Consider the following 20,621-nt stretch of genomic DNA (forward strand, 5'->3'; position numbering starts at 1 on the left):
GTGATAACATCCCCAACAATTGCTGTAAAAGGTATTTGAAGAATCAAATGTGATCATATCTTTAAGTGCTTTATAATATAAATGTGTCATTTGTATTAGACAAGTAAATGAACAGAGTGAGAGATATAGATAATTAAGGTAGACAAATATTACAGAGAGCTAAATTAAACCTAAAGACAGAATATTAGCAGATTCCTTTAAACAGGAAATAGCTACTAACAAATTCAATCATTTGGGCCCCATTGGTGGTTCTATTTTGTGAAGGGTAATCATCTGTTAGCTAAACTCTGTGTCTTCCTGAGAACTGATTTCTTCAAAAATGTTACCTAAAGCTGCTGGGAAATATAAAATCCACCTACCTTGTGAAGTTCACTCATGTTCTATCTTCTTGATAAGAATAGGATAGAATATTGCTTATACAGAACTCTGGGCCATAAGCCTTTTGCAGTGACAGGGAAGTCCTTCAATGATTCCTCACAGAAATTATTATTATTACTAATAATAAAATTTGAAGATGCTTACTAATCATTGTGTGAAATAAGAATTATCAAAAAAAAAACACCTCACCTTTAGATCAATTTTATTTCAAATCTAATGATATTAAGTTGGAGATAATGAGAATTTGTTATATCAAGAAGCTTCACAAAAATTTTCATTTTCCTCTTTATAGAAATGGAGAAATTTTCAGTTCATTAAATTTTCATTTTGATCATTACAATTCTATTTTAAACATTTTTAAATTTATAAATACCATGGTGATTGTGATGAATTTACAATAACTATTTTTTAAACTAGGTAATAATTGCATTTTTTTTTCTCTTTAGGATTCAATAGTCAAACTAGGTCTGTAGTCTTATTTAATTATCAGAATCTTAGTTATTTACATTGTACCTTTCTTGTGTTTTTAAACTTCTCCATTTTACCCAATTATACCAAATGGACATTCATTTAAAAATTTTGGAGGGAAGGAAGAGAGGAAAGAAGGAAGGAAACAAACATTTACTGAGCACTTGCCTTAGCATTGCTAAGTGCTTTTACAAATATCTGATTTTTTCCTCATAACTCTGGGATATAGTTGATATTCGTATCTCATTTTACAGTTGAGAAAACAGAGGCAGACAAATTAAGTCACTTGCCTAAGGTCACATAGTTTGTGTGACTGAGGCTGAATTTGAACTCAGGTCTTCCTGATTCCAGAGCCATTAATCTAAAGCCACCCTATTATAAGGGAATGAGGGAGGGAAGATGAGAAGAAGGTACTTTGAATATAAATAGTTGGTTTTTTTACTTTCATGTTGCTGGGACTATGGATCAGTAATTTATTGTGCATCTTCTGATTAATTTAGTTATTGACTCTAAATCAATAAGGTACCAATTTCTTTGTCACGTGATCAATTTCATCCAATCTCTGATGAATCTCTGCATGGATTAAAGACACATTACTGACATAGACCAAAAACCAAATGAGTTTGTTTACTGTCTCTACTTAGTTACAATTCCAACTTTTAGGATTTATTTCAGGACATCCCCCACATTTCCTAGTGAAACCTCAAAGTTTCTGCAGACCACACAATTTGAGAAACACTCATGTAGAAATAAATATTAATTCTTAATGCAGATAGAGGAGTCTTTGAGGTGGGCAGATAGAGTGTAATTAGAATTTTGTACCCCAGGACTCTGTTTCCCAGAATCCCACTTTCATCCTCACATTATGTCCTTACATTTTGGAGATAAAGTTTCTGTAACCCCGCCCCCCCCTCTTCTCCTGCTATCACAGTCTGGAAAATTTCTCTTCACTTGGACTTTACTTTTGTCTCTTTTTCCTCTACTTCAAGTGATTATTAATAAATCTTATAAAATATGATACTTACAGTTATTAGATATTAATTTTAATCTTACATTTTTAGCAAGCCACAAAGGGATAGAATCCTTGAATTGTTGTTTGTTTGTTTGTTTTTTTAAGAAAGCCTTTGAGTAAAGGATAGGGAGCAGATAAATTTTGCTCCTGCTTATAAGCTGCTTTTCACGGTGCTCTTGTTTTGTTTTGTTTTTCGTTTTTTTGCCGCCCCCCCCCCCCCCTCTGCCCTGGAACTCCTGGCTGAAACAGATAAACCTCTTCTCACCTCTTCTGCTGTCCACAAGCTATTGCAGTTCATGCCATTGCTTTTGCCAAGGCCTCCCTACCACTACTGTTTGTCCAAAGGTCTGAAAGCTGTTTGGAAGGACCTTCTTTTTCCTGCCAGAAGGGTGAGATCCAAATCCCCTTGAGCTACCCCTCCCTATAACCATGGAGGTCTCAAATCTATGCCAGCCGCTTTTCAGTAAGTGAACACAGTGTGGAGCAGCCTTTTATATGCTATCCACCTCAACCCCAGCCTGGCTAACCCAGGGGAGCTTCCATGCTCCTGACTATGGGGGTGGGGACTGGGGTGTCATGTGGCCCCTGGCATTCTTACCTCTAGTGGGGAGGGGAAGGAAGGTTACTCTTCCAAACCTCTTAACTTTAGCCAGTACATACTAGGGTAGCACCATCTATAGACAGTAAGTACAATTACAAGCATGGCCCACTGTATGAAAGAGCAGTGCATTAGCAAAGTTTTAGGATGTCTTTTCTTCCTACCATTCATGAGTGAACTGGTCCTTGCAATTAGCTTGAGTAATCCTGAGATTCAGTGGGAAGATTCATCTCCCTACACCCCTTTGCCATTTTGGCCTGTCCAGTCTCTGCAACATATCCAATATGGGGTTTGTCCACACTATGACCAGTGTGGGTATGGGGAACCCAAGAGGTGTGACCAAAGGAATCTAGATGGATGATGATACTCCAGAAGGGAAGGAACCTTAATGAGTCTGGAGGTGAATTTTAAGCCTTTACAGACCCCATTGCCTTATTGATATTAACTGTTTGAGTTTGTTCCCCTCCAAATAGTGAAGAAGTCTCTGTAACACGGCTGTTGGAATTGGAGAAAAGGACTCTTGAATTCAGTGCCTGTATCCTGTCACATATGTTGTATTTGCTGATTATTTGCTTTATGATTTAATTTTGTTTGTTTGTTAAGTTCACATATTAACCTAAGCTAATATCTTCTGTTACACTGAATCATTTTCAGCTATTGTGTTTTGTCCATTTAGCTATATCAGTGGTTCCCAAACTTTTTTGGCCTACCACGCCCTTTCCAGAAAAAATATTACTTAGCACTCCTTTCACATACTACCACCGCCCCCTTACAGTTATTCACTGCTCCCAAATGCACCTGTGGCCATCACCACTACCCCTGGATCACTGCAGCACCCACCAGGGGGCGGTGGCGCCCACTTTGGGAATCATTGAGCTATATGTTCTGTTACACTGTTTTTACTTGTACCATCCTACTATTTTTATTTGTAATTTTCCATACCTGAACTGGAGAGAATACCATGGCCAAAGCCAATCCCATAGTCTACTTGGACATACCATTTTCTGTGGCAAAACCATAGGTTCTTATGGATGCTGGGTTTGTCACCAAATCCATCAAGGTCATATGTTGCCTTAATGGCCTTTTGTTCCTTTTTGCCTTTGTTAATTGTCACATAGATGATGATGGATGGACTTCATCAAACTGGTTACAACCTGTATATAACCTTTGGAGAATTTAATGACCTAAGAATTGAAATTGATTTTAATGGGTTTTCAGAAGTGATTTTCAGATATCAAGTAGCAACACTATCTCTGACTGATCATTTGCCTACCTTTGTAGTACTTTGTAGTACTACTTTTGTTACTCTGTAACAAAAGACAAGGGTTCATTTAGTAGTTGAAGTGAAGTGCAATAGCACTATTATATTCCCCACCTCCTCATTTATTAAGAATGTAATGGATGAGCAGTCTAAAGTGATTTTCATTATTGTAGTCCTCACCTCCACATTGCAATGGATGGGACATATAAAGACATGCTTTTTACGCTGTTACAATCTCATACTGGAGGAGGGAGGTTTCCCAAGGGGCTTGGTTACCCTGTGATGGTTTATAATTTCATCTAGGGGGTGGTAAGGTTTTCCCAGGTTTGTACCCACTAGACAGGTTTTTTTATATTTGTAACTCTTCAGCTTCCTCTACCCTTCCACCAGAATGATCTAGATTCTCGATGACATTTTAGACCCAAAAGATTTTCAGCAGTAGTAGAGAGGTTTGTTTTTTTCCTGGGCTCTCCTGCCACATTTTGGAATGATGGCCATAATAGACTTTGTTAGAAAAATCTTCACCAAGGTTGAAAGATTGGCTAGATTTGTAGAACTTGTGACAAGTATCCATGAGCTTCATAGGTTTTTTTAATGTCACACAGGAAGTGACTATAAACTCAGGTGAATCATAATGATAGCAGGTTTGTTTGCGGTTGTCATTAAATGGGCTTTTGTGATTTGGGGGGTTTTGGTACTTCTTTGAATGTACATTACCTGTTGCACTACTGTTTTATAAAGCTGTTACTTGGTGAAAATCATTGGCACTCACACTGTGAATCATGGCCAAGTTAAAAAGGAAATGGATCTCAATTTCGGTTGAGAAACCTTTGTATTCTGCCTTTACTTGGCTGATGCAGTGTGTCATTGATTGTGAACTATATATATATATATATATTTATTTATTTATTTTATTATTGTTTTTCCTTGTATATGCAATAGAGTATTTGAGTTTTCTTTTTTCTCTCATTTTTTGTACTTGAAGCACATATTACCAGTATTAATGGCTTTTTATTTTTCACTAGGATAAGTTTAAAAGTCCGTTAGCCCTATTGTCAATGCATAACCAAAAGCTTTAGACTATGGAAACCTTCGTTTGATTGTTAAATATTATGGGACTTTGATTAATGATTGTGACTGATTCCAGGAGAAGGGATCACAAAAGAGCCACTACACAGTGCCAAGGAGCATGAAGTTAATCTGTACAATGCCAACGAGCACAAGGTCAAAGAGACCAACCAATCCCAGTGGGATTGATAAGATTCTATGCCAAGACAGAGGACTTGAACTTATTTTGAGGTTTGAGGTTGCAGCTGTTTGATATACAGCAAACACAGATCTTCCCTGTGCCACATTGTGATAAGGTACCTCAGCTTAGCTATAATTCTGGCTTCCCTATCCCTGGGAGTGAAGGTTAAATCAGACCAGGGAATGCTATTTTCCATCTGCCTCAAAATCTAGTCCTTTTTCTATCTCTTATAGTGTGACAATTTTATGTAGTCCTGGCTGCTTATTGGGTAAGTGCATAATAGCTACTACAAGCTTGTGGTACATAAATCACTTTTATCTGGCCCTGATTCAAGGACCTGTTATAGGTTTATTTTTCCTTACTTGAAATTTTTACACATAAGACTTTCATATTTTATACTTCATCCAGAAGTTATTTTTTCTCTTTTATTTGGATTTTTTGATGCTTTTTATTTCTTTTGACAATTGATTCATACACCTCATTACTCAGCCATGCATCCCTGGGTGATCTGTGTGTTTTTCAACACCCTCTTCAGGGGGGATTGTATTAGTATCTTATAATGCAAAATTTAAATTCTTTTGAGAGAGTAATTTTAGGATAAGAAACTTGCTACCTCCCCAAATCCAGAAAGTCAACTATTTGGAGAAGGCACCATGAAGATGCCTGCAGAGACCACACACTGCACCAAAAGATCCAGAGTAAACTTTGGGATGTAGTGAAATTGAATTGTGTAGTGAAACTTTGGGATGTAGTGAAATTGAATTGTGAATGCATTTATTTTGAATGTACATTCTTATGCCAAAGGGTCAATGTACCTAACATTGGTTTTGTTCTTTTTCTCTTTTATTTCCCTCTTATCCCCAAATTATTTTTCCTTATTTCCCTAATTTCTCCCTTAGGAACTGCAATATTGTATGTACCTCTAGTTAAAAATCTTTAGAGTTATAAACTGGTTATGTATACTGATTCCATGGGGAAACTAGGTATATAAATCTGGGAGATTTCTACATGCTCAGTTTCCATTAGAATCACAGGGAGGATTGTGTAATTAGAATTTTGTACCCCAGGACTCCGTTTCCCAGAATCCCACTTTCATCTTCACACTATATCCTTATGTTTTGTAGATGAAGTTTCTGTAACCCCGCCCCATCTCTCTCTCTTCTCCCCCTATTGGGAAAACTTCTCTTCACTCAGGCTTTCCTTTTATCTTTCTATTTCCTCTACTTCAAGTGATTATTAATAAATCTTATACTTACAGTTATTGGATATTAATTTGAATCCTATAATAGAATGCTAAAGAGAACTGGTGATAAACTAGAAACCTATAGGTTTAAAAGGCAACTACATATGATAAAAAAATATAAACAGGACTTGATGAACTTGCTAATTTTTATCCTCTCTTTATTGTAAGAGAGAGATCTAGCATTAAAAGGAACCTTTAGAGTCAAGTCCAACACTTGCATCATGAAACTAAATCTCAGTAACTTGGTCTCAGACATTGCCTAGCTGTGTGAACCTGGACAAGTCACTTAAGCCTCATTGCCTAGCCCTTAGCACTCTTCTGCTTTGGAACCAATACATAGTATCAATTCTAAGGCAGAAGGTAAGGGTTTAAATAAATAAATAAAACTCAGTAACTAAAGTAAATAACCAAGTCCTCTGACTCCAAATTCATTGTCTATCCCCTGTTCTATGTTGCCTCCCTACAAGGCTAGTTTAAGTTTCTAAGCAACAAATAGAAATAAATAGATAATTATAAATAAATAGAAGAGCGTGAGGAAAAGGGCAGCAAATCATCCCTGCAACTTTGAAATTGTGGAGAACTCCTTGGACTGGAAAGTCCTTTCACTGATGTAGCTGGTGTATAACTTAACTATCTTAGAGAGATGCCTAAGGGCACCTGAGATGTTCTAAAGCCTGCCGGGAGTCACATAGCTAATATAAGTTAAAATTTTAATTCATTTCTTTCTGACTCTAGGGCCAGCCCTCTATCTATTTTGCCTTGCTATCTTTTAGAAGATACATATGATAGACAGAAATAAATAATAGATGATAGCTAAAAAATAGCCAATCCTGAATAGCTACAAATAATAGTCTGAAAGAAATATGGCTGATACTTATGGATGACAGATACACCAAAAGTAAATATTTTTTTAAAAAAACAACCAAAGAGCAAAAAAGAGAGACCATAAGTGTTAAAGGCAGGAGACAGAAAGATAAATGACTAACAATGTTGACGTGAGAAATTGAACCCAAATCCCAAGAAAATGGAAGAGACAATCTGGATTCTTTCTGAGTCCTTGACCTCAGTAGATGTGCCTAGGAATAAGCACCCAAGACGAATGGAATGTAGTTAGCAATGCAGTTTGTTTTTTATTAGTTATAAATAAAGTACAAAAAATCCACCAAAAGTGAATCTAAGCATTTACACAATTCCTAATGTCTCCGTCTCTTGATGCACTATTGCTTTAATATTCATAATAAATATTCTTCTAGCTTTCTGCTATAAAATAGTCTATGTAGCAAAATGTCACACAGCACAACAGAACAGAACAGCAGTAGGGTTACCAAAAAAACCAATCAAAACCAATGATAATCCTTTCACTCGCCTGGGCCCCCCATGAGGCTAGTTATAGCCTTAGAAAAAAATGGTTTCCAAGGCGAAAAGTTGGAACCAGAAGGGGAAATGGGGACAAATAAAGATGGCTGTAACTGGGGTATGGGGGAACAATGAGAACCAGAACAGGCAAAGGTGAATGGTGTTGGCTTGGGTTCTAGGTACCAACTTCCAAAGAAGCACAAAAGGTACCATGCTTTAATGCCTTCTGCTCGAAAACATTGTTTGATATAAGGTGAATCCATCTGGGACCTATCAAAGGAGTTTTGACTGACAGGATTTGTTATAATATCTGCCAGTTTACCTAGAAGAGATCCCAGAGGCTGGACCCCAGGTCTGGCACAGTAATGATGGTATTTCAAAGGGGAAGGCAGAGCTGGGCTAGTGGGAGATGTAGGAAGCTGGTGAGGGTGAGGATGGGGGGGAGGCATAGCACATAAACTCCATCACCCCCTCAATAATTGGTAGAAAGGCCTCTTAACTTGGCTGCTTCACGGACTTTAGGTGGTAAGGTGATAATACGAATCCCACTTGTCCCAATTCCTAATTGCTCTCCCTCCATGATGACCTTGAATTGAGGTTGTTAGTTATTGGAAAGAGGCATTGATGGGGAAAAAGTAGAAAGGGAGGGAAGAGAAAGGAAGAAAAAATGGGAAAGAAAAAGGAAGGAAGGAAATAGGGAAAGGGGAAGGGGAGTCAAAGGTACAGGTCTTAAAGATGTCACCCTGAATTCTTGCCATGATCCCTGAAGGATCTAAATTGGTACTGAAAGTAGGTGCTTCTCCTCAAGAGTATTAACAACTCCTCATGTGTCCTATCAATTAAATGGAACTGGGGGCAGGTCAATATGCTAACCAATACCAAAGATCTGGCCCAGATTTCCTTTCCCAACAACCAATGGCTCTACTACTGATGGCTCACCCAAAGCCAAATAATTCAACTTCCCGTCTATCCCCAACTCTAACCATAGTCCTTCCCCATGACTTTACCATCCTTCCTATACTGCAGAGAGAAGGGCAAGAAACCTGCCCAGCCAAGTCACCAAGGGAAGAGAGGTTTGGGGTAACATAATGCCATATTTCAACTCATAATTTGCCAACAAATGAGTTCATAGGGTCATAGAATCATAGAATCTAGAGCTAGGGTGCCCTCTCCCTCCCTCCCTCCCACTCATCAATTCCCTTAACTTTCTATAAATAAAGCTTCAAGCTGGAAGGAGGCCCAATCATCCAAAATTCTGAGAGCTTCCATGGTCAGGACAAAAACACCAAGCTACAACATTTGGGGCCCATACTTCAACCCCAGTATTCTATGACATGCACTTTAGCCCAACCTGCCAACATCTTCCAAATCCACTGAAAACATACAAGCCAGCATGCAAGAGGCAAGTCCACTAAACAGGTGGAATCCCACCCAAACCCCCCACCCACCCTTCCCAGCCCCAAGCATTGTGGACAGCAGTGTTTCCCAAACCCATATGGCCATGTAAATGTTGGCATAACCTCTGAAAAAAAGAGGATTTAAAGACAATTTAGAGCTACCATATTAAACCAGTTAGCCCTATTTTCACGCTGAAAATCACTTTATTTTGATGCATAATTTTAGACTTAACATTTTAGAGGCAAAATATTCCTTTAAGACTTTCTCGTGGATTTTGATGGGGTTTTTTTTTTAACCCTATTCATAGAACCCAATATGGTTCTATAAAACATAGTTTGGGAAACTCTGGTCTACAGGGTCAAAGAGACGGACACAATTGAGGCAATTATCAGCACAATGAAATAGCCTAACTTTCTATTATAGCAATGGAGGGGTTGGAGGCCCCAGCGACCTAAATTGAAAGCCTACACTGAGCAAATTCACTGGAAAAATGATTGGCTTACAATTTCTCTTTTACTAGGGCCAAAGAAGCCCAATACAAGCAAACTAGGTACAAAATGGTGGGTGCCCCATAAGCTCCAACAGCTCTCTGGAGAGTTGGGATCTCCAAAAAGGAATCCAAGAAGAGGAGGACACAGCCTTATAAACACAGAATGTCAGAACTGGAAGAGACCTCTGAAATTATCTAGTTCAACTCACTTTCCAATGGAGAGGTCCAGAGAGATCAAACGACTTGCCCAAAGTCACACTGCAAGTTAGCAGCAGAGCCAGGAAGGCCTAGATTTCAGGTCTCCTAACATTCTACAACACTTACACTGCTTGGTTTCTGGATATTCTTACTATTGGCACCCCCTGTCTTTTGTCCTTTATGCTGTTGGCAAGCTCATGAGATCACAAAATCTCCACCTCACCCCACAGTGCCCAGTCCTGAATAGGAATTCTATTGCATTCCCCAAAAGGAAACTTCTGTTGGAAGCTAGAGACTGCTGATGGGACAGGACCCCTAGAGTGGTAGCCTGTATTTCCTAAAGTACCCCTTTTTTTTCCCCCAACATGGCCTCCTGCTATGACTTGCCTCCCAAACCTTCCCCAACAGGATTCTTTGGGGTTGCTTTTGGGGTGGAGGAAGCTGGAGGTGGGGGAGAACAGAGGTCCATATTCAGAGGGACCCGGAGGGAAGCGAGTGAAAGGATTACCTCAGTTTGATGCTGAGTGCAAATCATATTTATATATGTGCTAAATACGGTTACTCTATTGCAGTTTTCCACTAAATCACAGCATACAGAATCAAAGGTTTGCATTTTGAATGGAATGTATCCAAAGAGGCCAGCACCACAGTAAGACAGTTTGCAATCACACACCCTGATTTGGGACGAGATAAAGTTCAGCGAAATTTTGTGGGTTTTTTTTTTGTTTTTTGTGTTTTTTTTTTTTGTGGTCAAAGTCGGTTTTCATCGTACCAATGCATGCAAAGCATTCCACTCCCAGAAACAATGCCAAAATGAGGTAATAGGAGTAATAAAAAAAATTAGTATCCTTTCTAAATAAATAAATTATAATTAAAAATGCAAAACAACTATAAAAATAATTAAATAAGAACCCACAATATCTACAAGTTAGTCATAAATTATGATTGTTAAATATAAGGCATTTAAACTCACAAAACCCTGTAAACTAGCAACGTGCCATGTGTGTTTTTTTTGTTCGTTTTTTGTTGTTTGTTTTTTTTTCTTTTTTGTTTTTTTTCTATCAGCTGAAATCGCTCTAGCATTCGCTCTATGCGAGGACAGGAGATGGAACGCGGGCAAGGGGGGACCTGACAGACGTTGCTACGGCGCCGCGGGGGGCAAGGCTCCCCCACCAAAGGGTGGGGAGGGAGCGAGTGGGATTTCTTCAGGAAAGAGTCTGGGTGGTGCTTTTCATCACCACTGGAAAAAAAACTGTGCTTGTTCATTAGGCATAAAGAGTTAGTAACACCTGCATGGAGTTAGGGTGCTGGGAACAGAGGAGCTGATGCCCTGCCTCAGGGGGGCAGCAGGACTGGGCATTGGGCTCTGGAGGGGACGAAGGAAGGGTCCTGGTGAAGGGGAGGTGTACTGTGGACCCTGGGCCCTTCGGCCTCCGCCTGCCCTGCCCTGCTGGGCTCGTTGGCATTGGTTTGACCAGAGTCCCAGAGGGGCCTGCTGCTGTGGCTTCGGCTGCTGTTGGAAAGGGGCCCCAGTTTCATTCCCAGGGCAGCTTCCAGCCACAGAAGGCACTCATGCTTCTCAGTCGAGGGTCTGAGGCCCTTGAGTTGAGCAGAAGAAGGACTGAAGATGGTCTCCTCTCCTTAAGATGTTGGCGTTGGAGTAGTATCTGTGCCTGCTTCCCTCTGACCCCCAGCTCCCCACAAAAGTCCCTGGGGAGGAGAGGGAAAGGAAACACGGGCCCCTTTCCACTCTTCCTTCTCAAATTATCACCGGTGACCGACTCCAGAGACCTTCCAAGTCAGGGGCTGAGAGTCTTGAGCCCAAATGGACTCTCAACCATTCTCCCTATATCATGGAAGGGACCCAGGGTGCTAGGGTGGGGGGACAGGTGTGAAGGAGAGCAGGCCCCTCACCTGCCTCATCTGGCCCCCCAGACAGTACCTGGGGTCTCTTGGGGAGAAATCTGGTAATTACAGCTCAGCTGGGATTCCACAAGTGGCAGATGATAAATTCCTCCAAGGCAAGGGTTGCCCTCTGGGTAGTCCCCACCTTGGCACCTAGAGCAGGGTTTCCTGCCCCTAGGAATATATAGATGGGACCGGAGAAAACGTGAGGAAGGAAGGAAGAGGGGGAAAGGACAATAGGAAAGGCAGAAAATATTATGTTCCACTCACTCTGAATTTGTTTTTGTTTTTTTCAGCCTCTTAAGCAGATGTTCCTGCCCATCAAAAAAGTCACCTTCTACAACTTCCTGGTATGAAGCAGGTGGTGACTCTACGGGCACCTTACTAGCTTGGGAAAAGATGCCCTGGCCTTGGGGAAATCACAGAGAGTCAGAGCTGGGCTGGACCTTAGAGAGCAATTAGTCCAACCCCCTCATTTTGCAGATGAGGAAACTTGAGGCACAGAGCAAGGAAGGAACTTAGCCAAGGTCAGCCGTTTAGTGTTATAGCTCAAGCCAGATGTTTTGATTCATGAACCAGTATTTTTTCCACTCTAACCCATTGCCTCCCCTGAATCTTCCAATATCTTCTAACTGGAACAAGGAACCAAAACAAGGAGAAATCTCTGGTGGAAAGAACAATCTCCTTCTGATGGCCCCAAGGTGTGAGTCCTTGCTTTGGGACTGATTTGCCCTTCCTTAAGGTCCTAGCTTCTGACAAGTACACTGCTTATCTTCTAATGGAAGCCCAAACCTCCCCACTGAAAGTACTGATAGCCTCCTGGCAGTTTTGTGAATTTTGTTTTGTTGTTATTTAAATACTGGCTTCAGTGCTGTTTTAAGATGTGGCATTTCCTTTAACACTGTCATGTATAGTAATATTCCCTAATGTGTATATTGCAAGATCCTTAAGGGCAGGACCTATGTTTCCGCTTCCTCTTTTCTTACATCCCCCATAGAGCTTAGCATAACAGTGGACTCACAGTGAGCACTAAAATTAATAGCTTGCATTTATGTAGTAGCATTTTAAGGTTTGCGAAGCACTTTACATACATATCTCACTAAAAAACACACACACACATACACACACACGCACTCATGCACACACGCACACACTCCATAGAATCATGGACTTTTAGAGGGACTTTCCAGGTCATCCAGGCCAACTTCTCATCCCATGCAGGAATCTCCTCTAGGAAAACCTTAGCAGATAGTTATCTTTTTGGACACTTCCAATAGTGGGAAGCTCAATGCTTCTTGAAACAAGCCTCTTCCATGGCGGAATAATCAGAGGACTGTTACAAAGTTCTTGTATGGAATTGAAGTCTGTCTCCCTATAACTTCTACCCATTAGTCTTAAGTTTTCTGCTCTAGTGACAGAAAACAAACCTGCTCCCTCCTCCACCCAGTGGTCCTTTGTGCATTTCAACACCAAGACCACGTTCTCCCCATGTCCTCTTTTGCTTATTGAAGGGCAGGGGGAGAAAAGGGGGTGGGAGAGGGGTAGCAGATGGGTGGGGGAAAAGGAAATAGGAAGGGCCAAAGGAAGGGCGTAGAATTCCATATGAGCTGTAATCATTCCCCCACACTCCTTTTGGTATGTCCTAATTCCTGGTGTTTCTCACCCATGAAAAAGAAAGCATGGACCAACTAATGATAATAATATCAATACTAATAAGAGTAATAGTAATAAAAGCAATTTGGTGCTAGATGGAACTTCACGGGTTCCCACCTGTCTCTCCCTCTTTCCTTCCCTCTGCTCCCTCCAGGCTTCAGAAAAGCTGTGGCTTTGTGCAGGGTGGGTGGGTGGGAGAACATTAGGTGGAATCATTTGGAACTTCCAAGTTTTTCCCCACCCTGAGAAGAGACCCAGGAGAGAGCAGAAGTGCTATTAATCCTCACAACATCTTGTGGAGGTAGAGGGAGTGGGGGCTGGGATAAAGGTTAGTTTCTCCCCCGCTTTACAGATGGGGAAACTGAGGCACAGAAAAAAGGGACGTGACTTGCTGGAAGCAGGTCGAGGGAGGAGGCAGGGTCTGGGGGCCTCTGGCCCCCAGTTTCCCAGTAAAGATTCTCTCAGAGCCAGAGCCCAGTCTCTGTCTCTCCAGGTGGGACCCGAGGAAGTTCAAGTACCATCTCATGGCCTGTGATGCTCCACCCTGGCTGGCACCATAGAGGACAGGCTGCAAGCTTTGGCCTTCTCCCAGCCTCCTGGGGCACGTGAGCCTCCATCATTCCTCGAGTGCCTGCCGGGGCTCTCAGAGGAGCAGCTGAGAACACTTTGGCCAAGACCAGCTACTAATTATCTATGCTATTTTATTTTATTTTACGTTTTACTTACTTTTATTTATTTATTTATTTTTGCATAGGGAGGCAGCGGTTAAATCGCCTCTTTGCCTCGAGGCAAGGAGCAGCAGAGGGGAGAACACAGAGCGATAGCAGTTGGGCTCTGGGGAATGCAGCAAGCTATGATAGCTGAAGGCCAGCCTCTCTCTAGCCTATGGGGAAACTGGGGAAGGAGCCCTGAAGCCAAGCCTTTGCTCCTCTGAGGGCCACCAGGAGCTCAGGATCCTTCCCTCAAAAAGGGACCGTCCTCTCTCCTCTCTACCTCTCCCCCAGGGCCGCCCACCCTGAACCCCAGCACCACAGGTGGGAGGCTCAGGTAGGGATCCTGAGGGATCCTGAGGGATCTAATTTGTTCCCACTGGATCCTTTCCCGTCCCCATCTCTTTCCCAGATGCCCCTCCTCCTTCCACCGCTCCGTACACTGTAAACATGATCAAAGCAAAAATAAAAAACAAAACAACAACACCAACACAAAGAACGAGAAGCCCCTCCCACCCCCCAGACCTGGGTGAAGAATCATCCTTTTCACTGTAAACAGGATTTGGCTTTTTTTTTTTTTTTTTAACCTTTGTACCTTTTTTTTCCTTCTCTCCTAAAGATGGGAAGATTCGGGCTGTCGTTGGTCAGTTTTGTCAGGCACCAAAACAAGGGACTTGATGAGAAATATTTGGTGCAAATTCGGTAATAGCAACATGTCCACCACAAGATGACTAGAGCACCACACACGACATTTTTTTCTTAAGCTAACATGCTCCGGTTGCCATCCACAGAAATAGCTAGAGACCCCTACATGGTTTCTACGTAGTCGAGAGGTATATATACAATCCTTCGAAGGACAGGATTGAGGGGCCAGACTATCCAACTAGTACTTTCGAGATCACATCTAAATCCTCAGCAGCGTGGGCCCCCCCTTCCCGCCCCCCTGGCTGGGCAATGGCCAGCTCCCCCCACGCATGGCACGTGGAGCAGTGACCATTCGGGCTGGGTGGGACCTCCTTCCTATCCCTTTGACGCTGATACCACCGATTCCTCTTTCCGCAAAATGTGCTTGCAGGCTTTTCCTTTAAATCAAATGGCTCAGAAGGCAAAGTTTGGCTGCAAGGGCTATGGCCGTCGGGGGACCTGGTGAAGGAAAGTGGGGCATCTGCCAGGCGGACTGTCACCTCAGCTGTCGGCACCCAGTTGTGTTTCAATGTCCACTCGGCAGATGGGGCATTTCTTGCTCATGGCGAGCCATTGGTCGACACACAGCTGGTGGAAGAGATGCATACACGGTAAACGCCTGTAAGAGATGAGCGAGCGTTGAGTTAGCTCTGAAACTAACCAGCAGAAGGGGTACACTGCCTGTCCCAGAGCCAAGATGTCAGAACCCCCAGGAGGAGGGGGAGGAGGAGGACGGGCAGGGGGCAAATGGAAATTCATCCAAAAAACATACTTGGCCACTCTCCATGGAAGCTAAGGAAGCTCCCAGCAGGCAGCCTGTTTCAATTGTATCCTCATCCCTTGAGCTTAGAACAAAGTGTTACACCTAGGAGGGACTTAAGAAATGCTTGCTGAATTGAACAAAAGCTAGAAAGACCCTTGTGTGATCCACTTCTTCCAACCTGGCTCTTCCCAGGCTGACTGATTAAGAAGGAAAGTTCTTGTCCCAAACTTACCAAAATCAAATTACTCCTTCATGTTCTAGTTCCCCAATGTTTGTGCACCCGTGCGCGAGCACACACACACACACACACACACACACACACACACACACACACACACACACACACAGAGCAAGAAAGATAAGATTGACAGGTACCAACTTGATGACTTCATGTCCCAAGAGTGGAGAACAGGGACCAAAGTGGTTCCCATCATACCTCACATCTTCTCCATCTTCAAGCATAGACAGACAAATCGTGCATTTCTCATCCGTGTCTGATTCTTCCCCATCTTCCTTCTTGCCTTTGCCTTCTTGGGGTCTTCTCTGTTAGAAGAGGACAGGCAAGATTTAATTAGCCAAAAGCAGACTCAGTGGTTCTTGTGTTTTTTTTTTTAAGTAAAGCCCTTCACTCTCCAGCCATATTCCTCCCCTTGGATCAGGGATGATGTTCCCACTCCTCTCCCCTAGTTTCATTTCTTCTCACTCCTTGGGTGCCATATGATAGGGATGGAAGAGTCTCCTTCAGTGAACCAGCAGCCCTTTTTAAAGCCCTTCCTCAAAATGGGTTTCTTCCCTTGAGGTCTTTGAATAGGGAAAAAATAACAATTTTAAAAAATTCCTGGCATAGCAGGAATTGAAGCCAATGGACTTCTATAGGTTGCCTATCCTGTTCTCAGCTCTTCTTTTCTTTCCTTGGTTTTAGTCAAATTGCATAACTCAAATTAACTGCTTAACACAATGCCTGGCACATTGTAAGTACATCATTGATTGATGAGCAGAATGTTATTTACAGGAAGCCTTCACTGCTTCCCCAGGATAGAGGGAAAAGAGAACAATTTCATTTATTCTGATCCCTAGGCAGCTTTTGGGTTAAAAAATCAAGAGCCTTGGTAAATCATTTCTGGAGTTGTGGCTTATACATTATTATAAAGTTTTCTTAAATTTACTCCTTTTTCCATTTCTAATGCCAGCACCCTAGTGCAAACCATCACTTCACAACCAAATTACTGCCATAGCCTTTAAACTGATAACCTTGTTAATCTATCTATCTAGCAATCATCTATCTCTAACTCTATCAATCTTTCTATCTCTCTATCATCTATCTCTATTAATCTCTCTATCAATCTCTCTATCATCTATCTCTCTATCATCTCTCTCCCTTTCCCTCCTTCTATCTGTCCATCCATCTATCTATCTATCAACTATCTCTAACTCTATCAATCTCCCTATCATCTATCTCTATTAATCTATTAGTCTATCATCTATCTATCATCTCTATCCCTCCCCCTCCCTCTTCTCTGTCCATCCATTCGTCCATCCATCTGTCTATCTATCTATCTGTCTATCTATCTATATCATCCCCAACCCCCACCATAGCCTAATGTTGCTTTAGTTTCTAAATTAACATGTTGCCATGTTATACCGTTAATCATAGGATCCTAGACCTAGAACTGGAAGAGACCTTAAAAGCCATCTAGTCCAATTTCTTCATTTTACAGATGAGGAACCCGAAACCCAGGAAGGTTAAATCAGTTACCCAAGTACAGAAATGGGGAGATATGGCTTTAAATGGCCTATATAAAAAAGATGTGGGGTTTTTAGGGAACTAGTAATTCAATGTGAGTGAACAGTCAATCCCAACTACTAGGGAGGCTGAGGTTGGCAGATCTCTTGAGCTTGAGAGTTATGAGTTGAAATGGGCTAAGCCTATTGTATGTCCACACTAAAAAAATCATCAATATAGTGAGCCCACAAGAAAAGAGGCTACCAGATTAACTAAACAGGGGCAAATAGGCTCAGGTAGAAATGAAAAAGGATGCCAATCAATAAAGGGTTTGGGCCCATGAACAGTACCTGTACTTTCAGATTGGGCAAAATGGGGAGAACTAGTCTCAAAAAAAAAAATAAAAGGTAGTTAGGTAGACAAATAGATGAGAAATAGGCAATATAGATATGTAGGTGATAGGTAGATAGATAAGTAGGTAGGTAGAAGATAAGTAATAGACTGACAGGTAGGCAGGCATTAGTGATAGGTGATTGATAGGGAGATGATAAGTAGATAAATAGATAGGTTGGTAGTGAAAGAATGTGAGTTTTGCCACTAAACAAGGTTGGTAAAATCAAAAGTTTGCAGTATTAAAAGGCTTGTGAGTTTTTACATGAATTATCCCTGCTTCTGGCTATAGGTAACTCAAGTCACGCAATGGGAGCAAGGAAGTTGCATCAGTGTTTGGCTCTCTAATACCCTGGTTTTCATTTGCATTTAGTTGGGTATCATTATCTTTTTGTTCTACCTTGTTATTCTTTACTGCCTCAATTTCTCCAGTTACTTTATTTAGTTTCTGTTCCATCTTTTCCATGCCTTCCTTCAGTGTCACTATCATCAGTCTTAACTCATTTTCATCCTTTCCTACAGCCCTTTTGCCTAGTATTTTGAAAAAAAACTTTTTTGCCAATGAAATAAATCTCAATAACTGTGTAGATTAACACAAGCATCACTGGGAGATATGATATTGCCTTGTCCATTTCCATTTTTAACCATTTTATGTTAACATAGATGTTCAATAGAAAGTACAATATATCAGGGATATCTATGAATATTAGATTATAACAGATCAAGATGCATTGGTACAGACATGTCAACACACCCATTATCACAACAATTTTCTGGACCTTCGTCATTTTCAAACCTCAGACAGTAAAAAAATGTCTTTTAAAACTGGCCCTTTAATTTTCTTCAATAAGAAATGTTGGGTTTATTCTGACTGGTCAGCCCAGTCGCTAGATAGATTTCCTCTGAGCCTGAGGACCAATTCTCAAGATGGTTACTCCTGCTGTCTTGACAGGTCTGACTAGGCCCAAAACTTCACTTAATGGAAAATGGCTTTTTCCCTTTAAAAATCTCCTCAGCTTGACCCAATTTGAACCTAAGCTGGCTTGGCCAACTGAAAGAATGAGTTTTGCCACTAAACAAGGTTGGTAAAATCAAAAGTCTGTTGGTGCAGTTTCCTCCCAGGCACAGAGGCCAAGAAGGCTACCCTCAAGCCTGGAACTCTCAAAAATGCAATCTGACTTGCTGTATTCTTATTAACAATCAGTTTAAAGAATTAAAACAATAAAACCCAGGTGAGGGTGGAGGGCCAAGGAGATTCCCTAGGCTAATAAACTATGCTTACCCCCAAAACTAAGAACTTTCACAAGTCTCGCTTCTTTTTTCTTCCAAGCTATTTCACACCCTTCCTGACTTCTCTATGTTCCCCCAAAATATCCCTATCCTAGATTCCTAGTCTATAGCCTCTCCAAATAGTTTCAGTAAAGGTAACAGAGCAAATTGGCTGAATCAAGGTTGGTGACCAAAATGGCCTGGTCACCAAGATGCAGGCTAGTGCCTGTGGAGGTAGAATAACAGTTTAGGTCAAGACAAGCTGGCTTCCTCTCTCAAAGTCTCATGGGTAGAAACACTTTAGATCAAAAACTGGCTAGCAGGAATATCTCAAGGAAAGACAGGAACCAAACGTAGGATCACACAAAGAAGCACAAGCAGGATCAAAGAGAGACCAAAGTCCAGAAGATGTCCTCTCTCACTGCTCCCAAACTCCTCCTCTGGGGTGGCTGTTAACCCCCACCCCACCCCCAGCCGCCCCTCTCTCAGAATTCTGAGAGAGAGAGAGAGAGAGAGAGAGAGAGAGAGAGAGAGAGAGAGAGAGAGAGAGAGAGAGAGAGAGCGCCCAGGAACATTCTTTCAGCTTCTGCTCTTTTCTACTCTTTTCTCCTCTTTTCTCCTCTTTCTGCCTTCTCTTTGGAACTCTTTTCCTTTCATTCCAGCCACAATCTTATAATTTTCACCCTGCAATTCATTGCATTTTACTTTATCTCTCCTTCCTCTCTCTCAGTAGATAAATAGGTAGAGAGGTACATGAGAGATGGATAGATGATAAATCTTTTATAAAGCACTTACTATAGAAGAATAGTGTATAAAACAAGAGAGGTTATATTCCTACTGTACTTTGCACTGGTCAAACTATTCCTGGAGGGTTGTCTTCCATTCGGTGTTGCATTTTAAATAGGGTATTGACATATTTTTATAGGCAGAGGGGGTCAGTCTAGATGGTGACTAGAGACCATACCATATGAGAATTGGTTAAAGGATTTGGAATCACTTAGTCTAGAAAGGAGAAATACTAGAAGGATTGTCTTCAAGTATTAGAAAAATCATCAGATAGAAGATACTTGACCCTGAAAGGAAGAACCAAGAGCAACATGTAGAAGTTTGAGAAAAAATAGATTTCATTTCCACAAAAGGAAAAACTTCCTAATGCTTTCCAAAAGTAGAATTGGTTGCCTCAAAATGTAGTGAGATCCTAATCCCTGAAAGTCTTCAAGTGTAGACTGATTAACCATTCCTTGGAAATGTTGTAGAGAGGATTCTTTCTTCAGATACAGGCTGGACTTAAGGCCCCTTCCAACTATAAGATTCTACTAACTCAGTTGTCCTTTTCCTACCTCCTTATGAATGCTGTTCAGAGTAGAAAGTATTCCAATTTTCTGTCTTATTTAGAGACATTGAGGCTTTGACAGGAAGCTGCTAATTGCCAATCAAGGGCAATTAAGCAAGCTAGACTCATCTCTGGGAAGATCGCCATAAATAAATAAAGTCTCCCTCAGGAGCCCCCAGCAACTGAACACCCAGCAAGGCAAACAGGAGTGGTCAATAAGCAAGTCACCACAGTATCTCTCCAGGAGAAGGGGTCATAAGAGCTACCAAAAAGAGCAAGGGGAATGTGGAGGCAAAAGGAAATGCTGATTTATGTCAGATGACTGGAAGACAGAAGTATGTGACACAGAAAAAGGGGGGAAGAAGGATCCCTGGGCCTCAATAAAAGATGCTTACTAAAAAATTGGGAGTGGGATGGGGTAGGAGGAGTTGCATCCTCTGAAGCAGATATAGGTAGTATGTATATATATATGTGTGTGTGTGTGTGTGTGTGTGTGTGAGAGAGAGAGAGAGAGAGAGAGAGAGAGAGAGAGAGAGAGAG

The 20,621-nt window shown here is 41.5% G+C and overlaps 1 protein-coding gene across 1 annotated transcript in view; it reads right to left on the bottom strand.

The window, feature by feature from the left end:
• Nucleotides 1–14,934: 14,934 nt before the first annotated feature.
• The window catches only part of RNF165 (ring finger protein 165), a 182,526-nt gene continuing 176,839 nt past the window's right edge, over nucleotides 14,935–20,621 (bottom strand). The window contains 2 exon segments of the mRNA XM_044681645.1: nucleotides 14,935–15,222; nucleotides 15,803–15,909. Coding sequence (XP_044537580.1) covers nucleotides 15,105–15,222; nucleotides 15,803–15,909 — 225 coding nt within the window. The 3' untranslated portion in view covers nucleotides 14,935–15,104.

The sequence above is a fragment of the Gracilinanus agilis genome, chromosome 1 (assembly GCF_016433145.1).
Source record: "Gracilinanus agilis isolate LMUSP501 chromosome 1, AgileGrace, whole genome shotgun sequence".
Classification (NCBI taxonomy): domain Eukaryota; kingdom Metazoa; phylum Chordata; class Mammalia; order Didelphimorphia; family Didelphidae; genus Gracilinanus; species Gracilinanus agilis.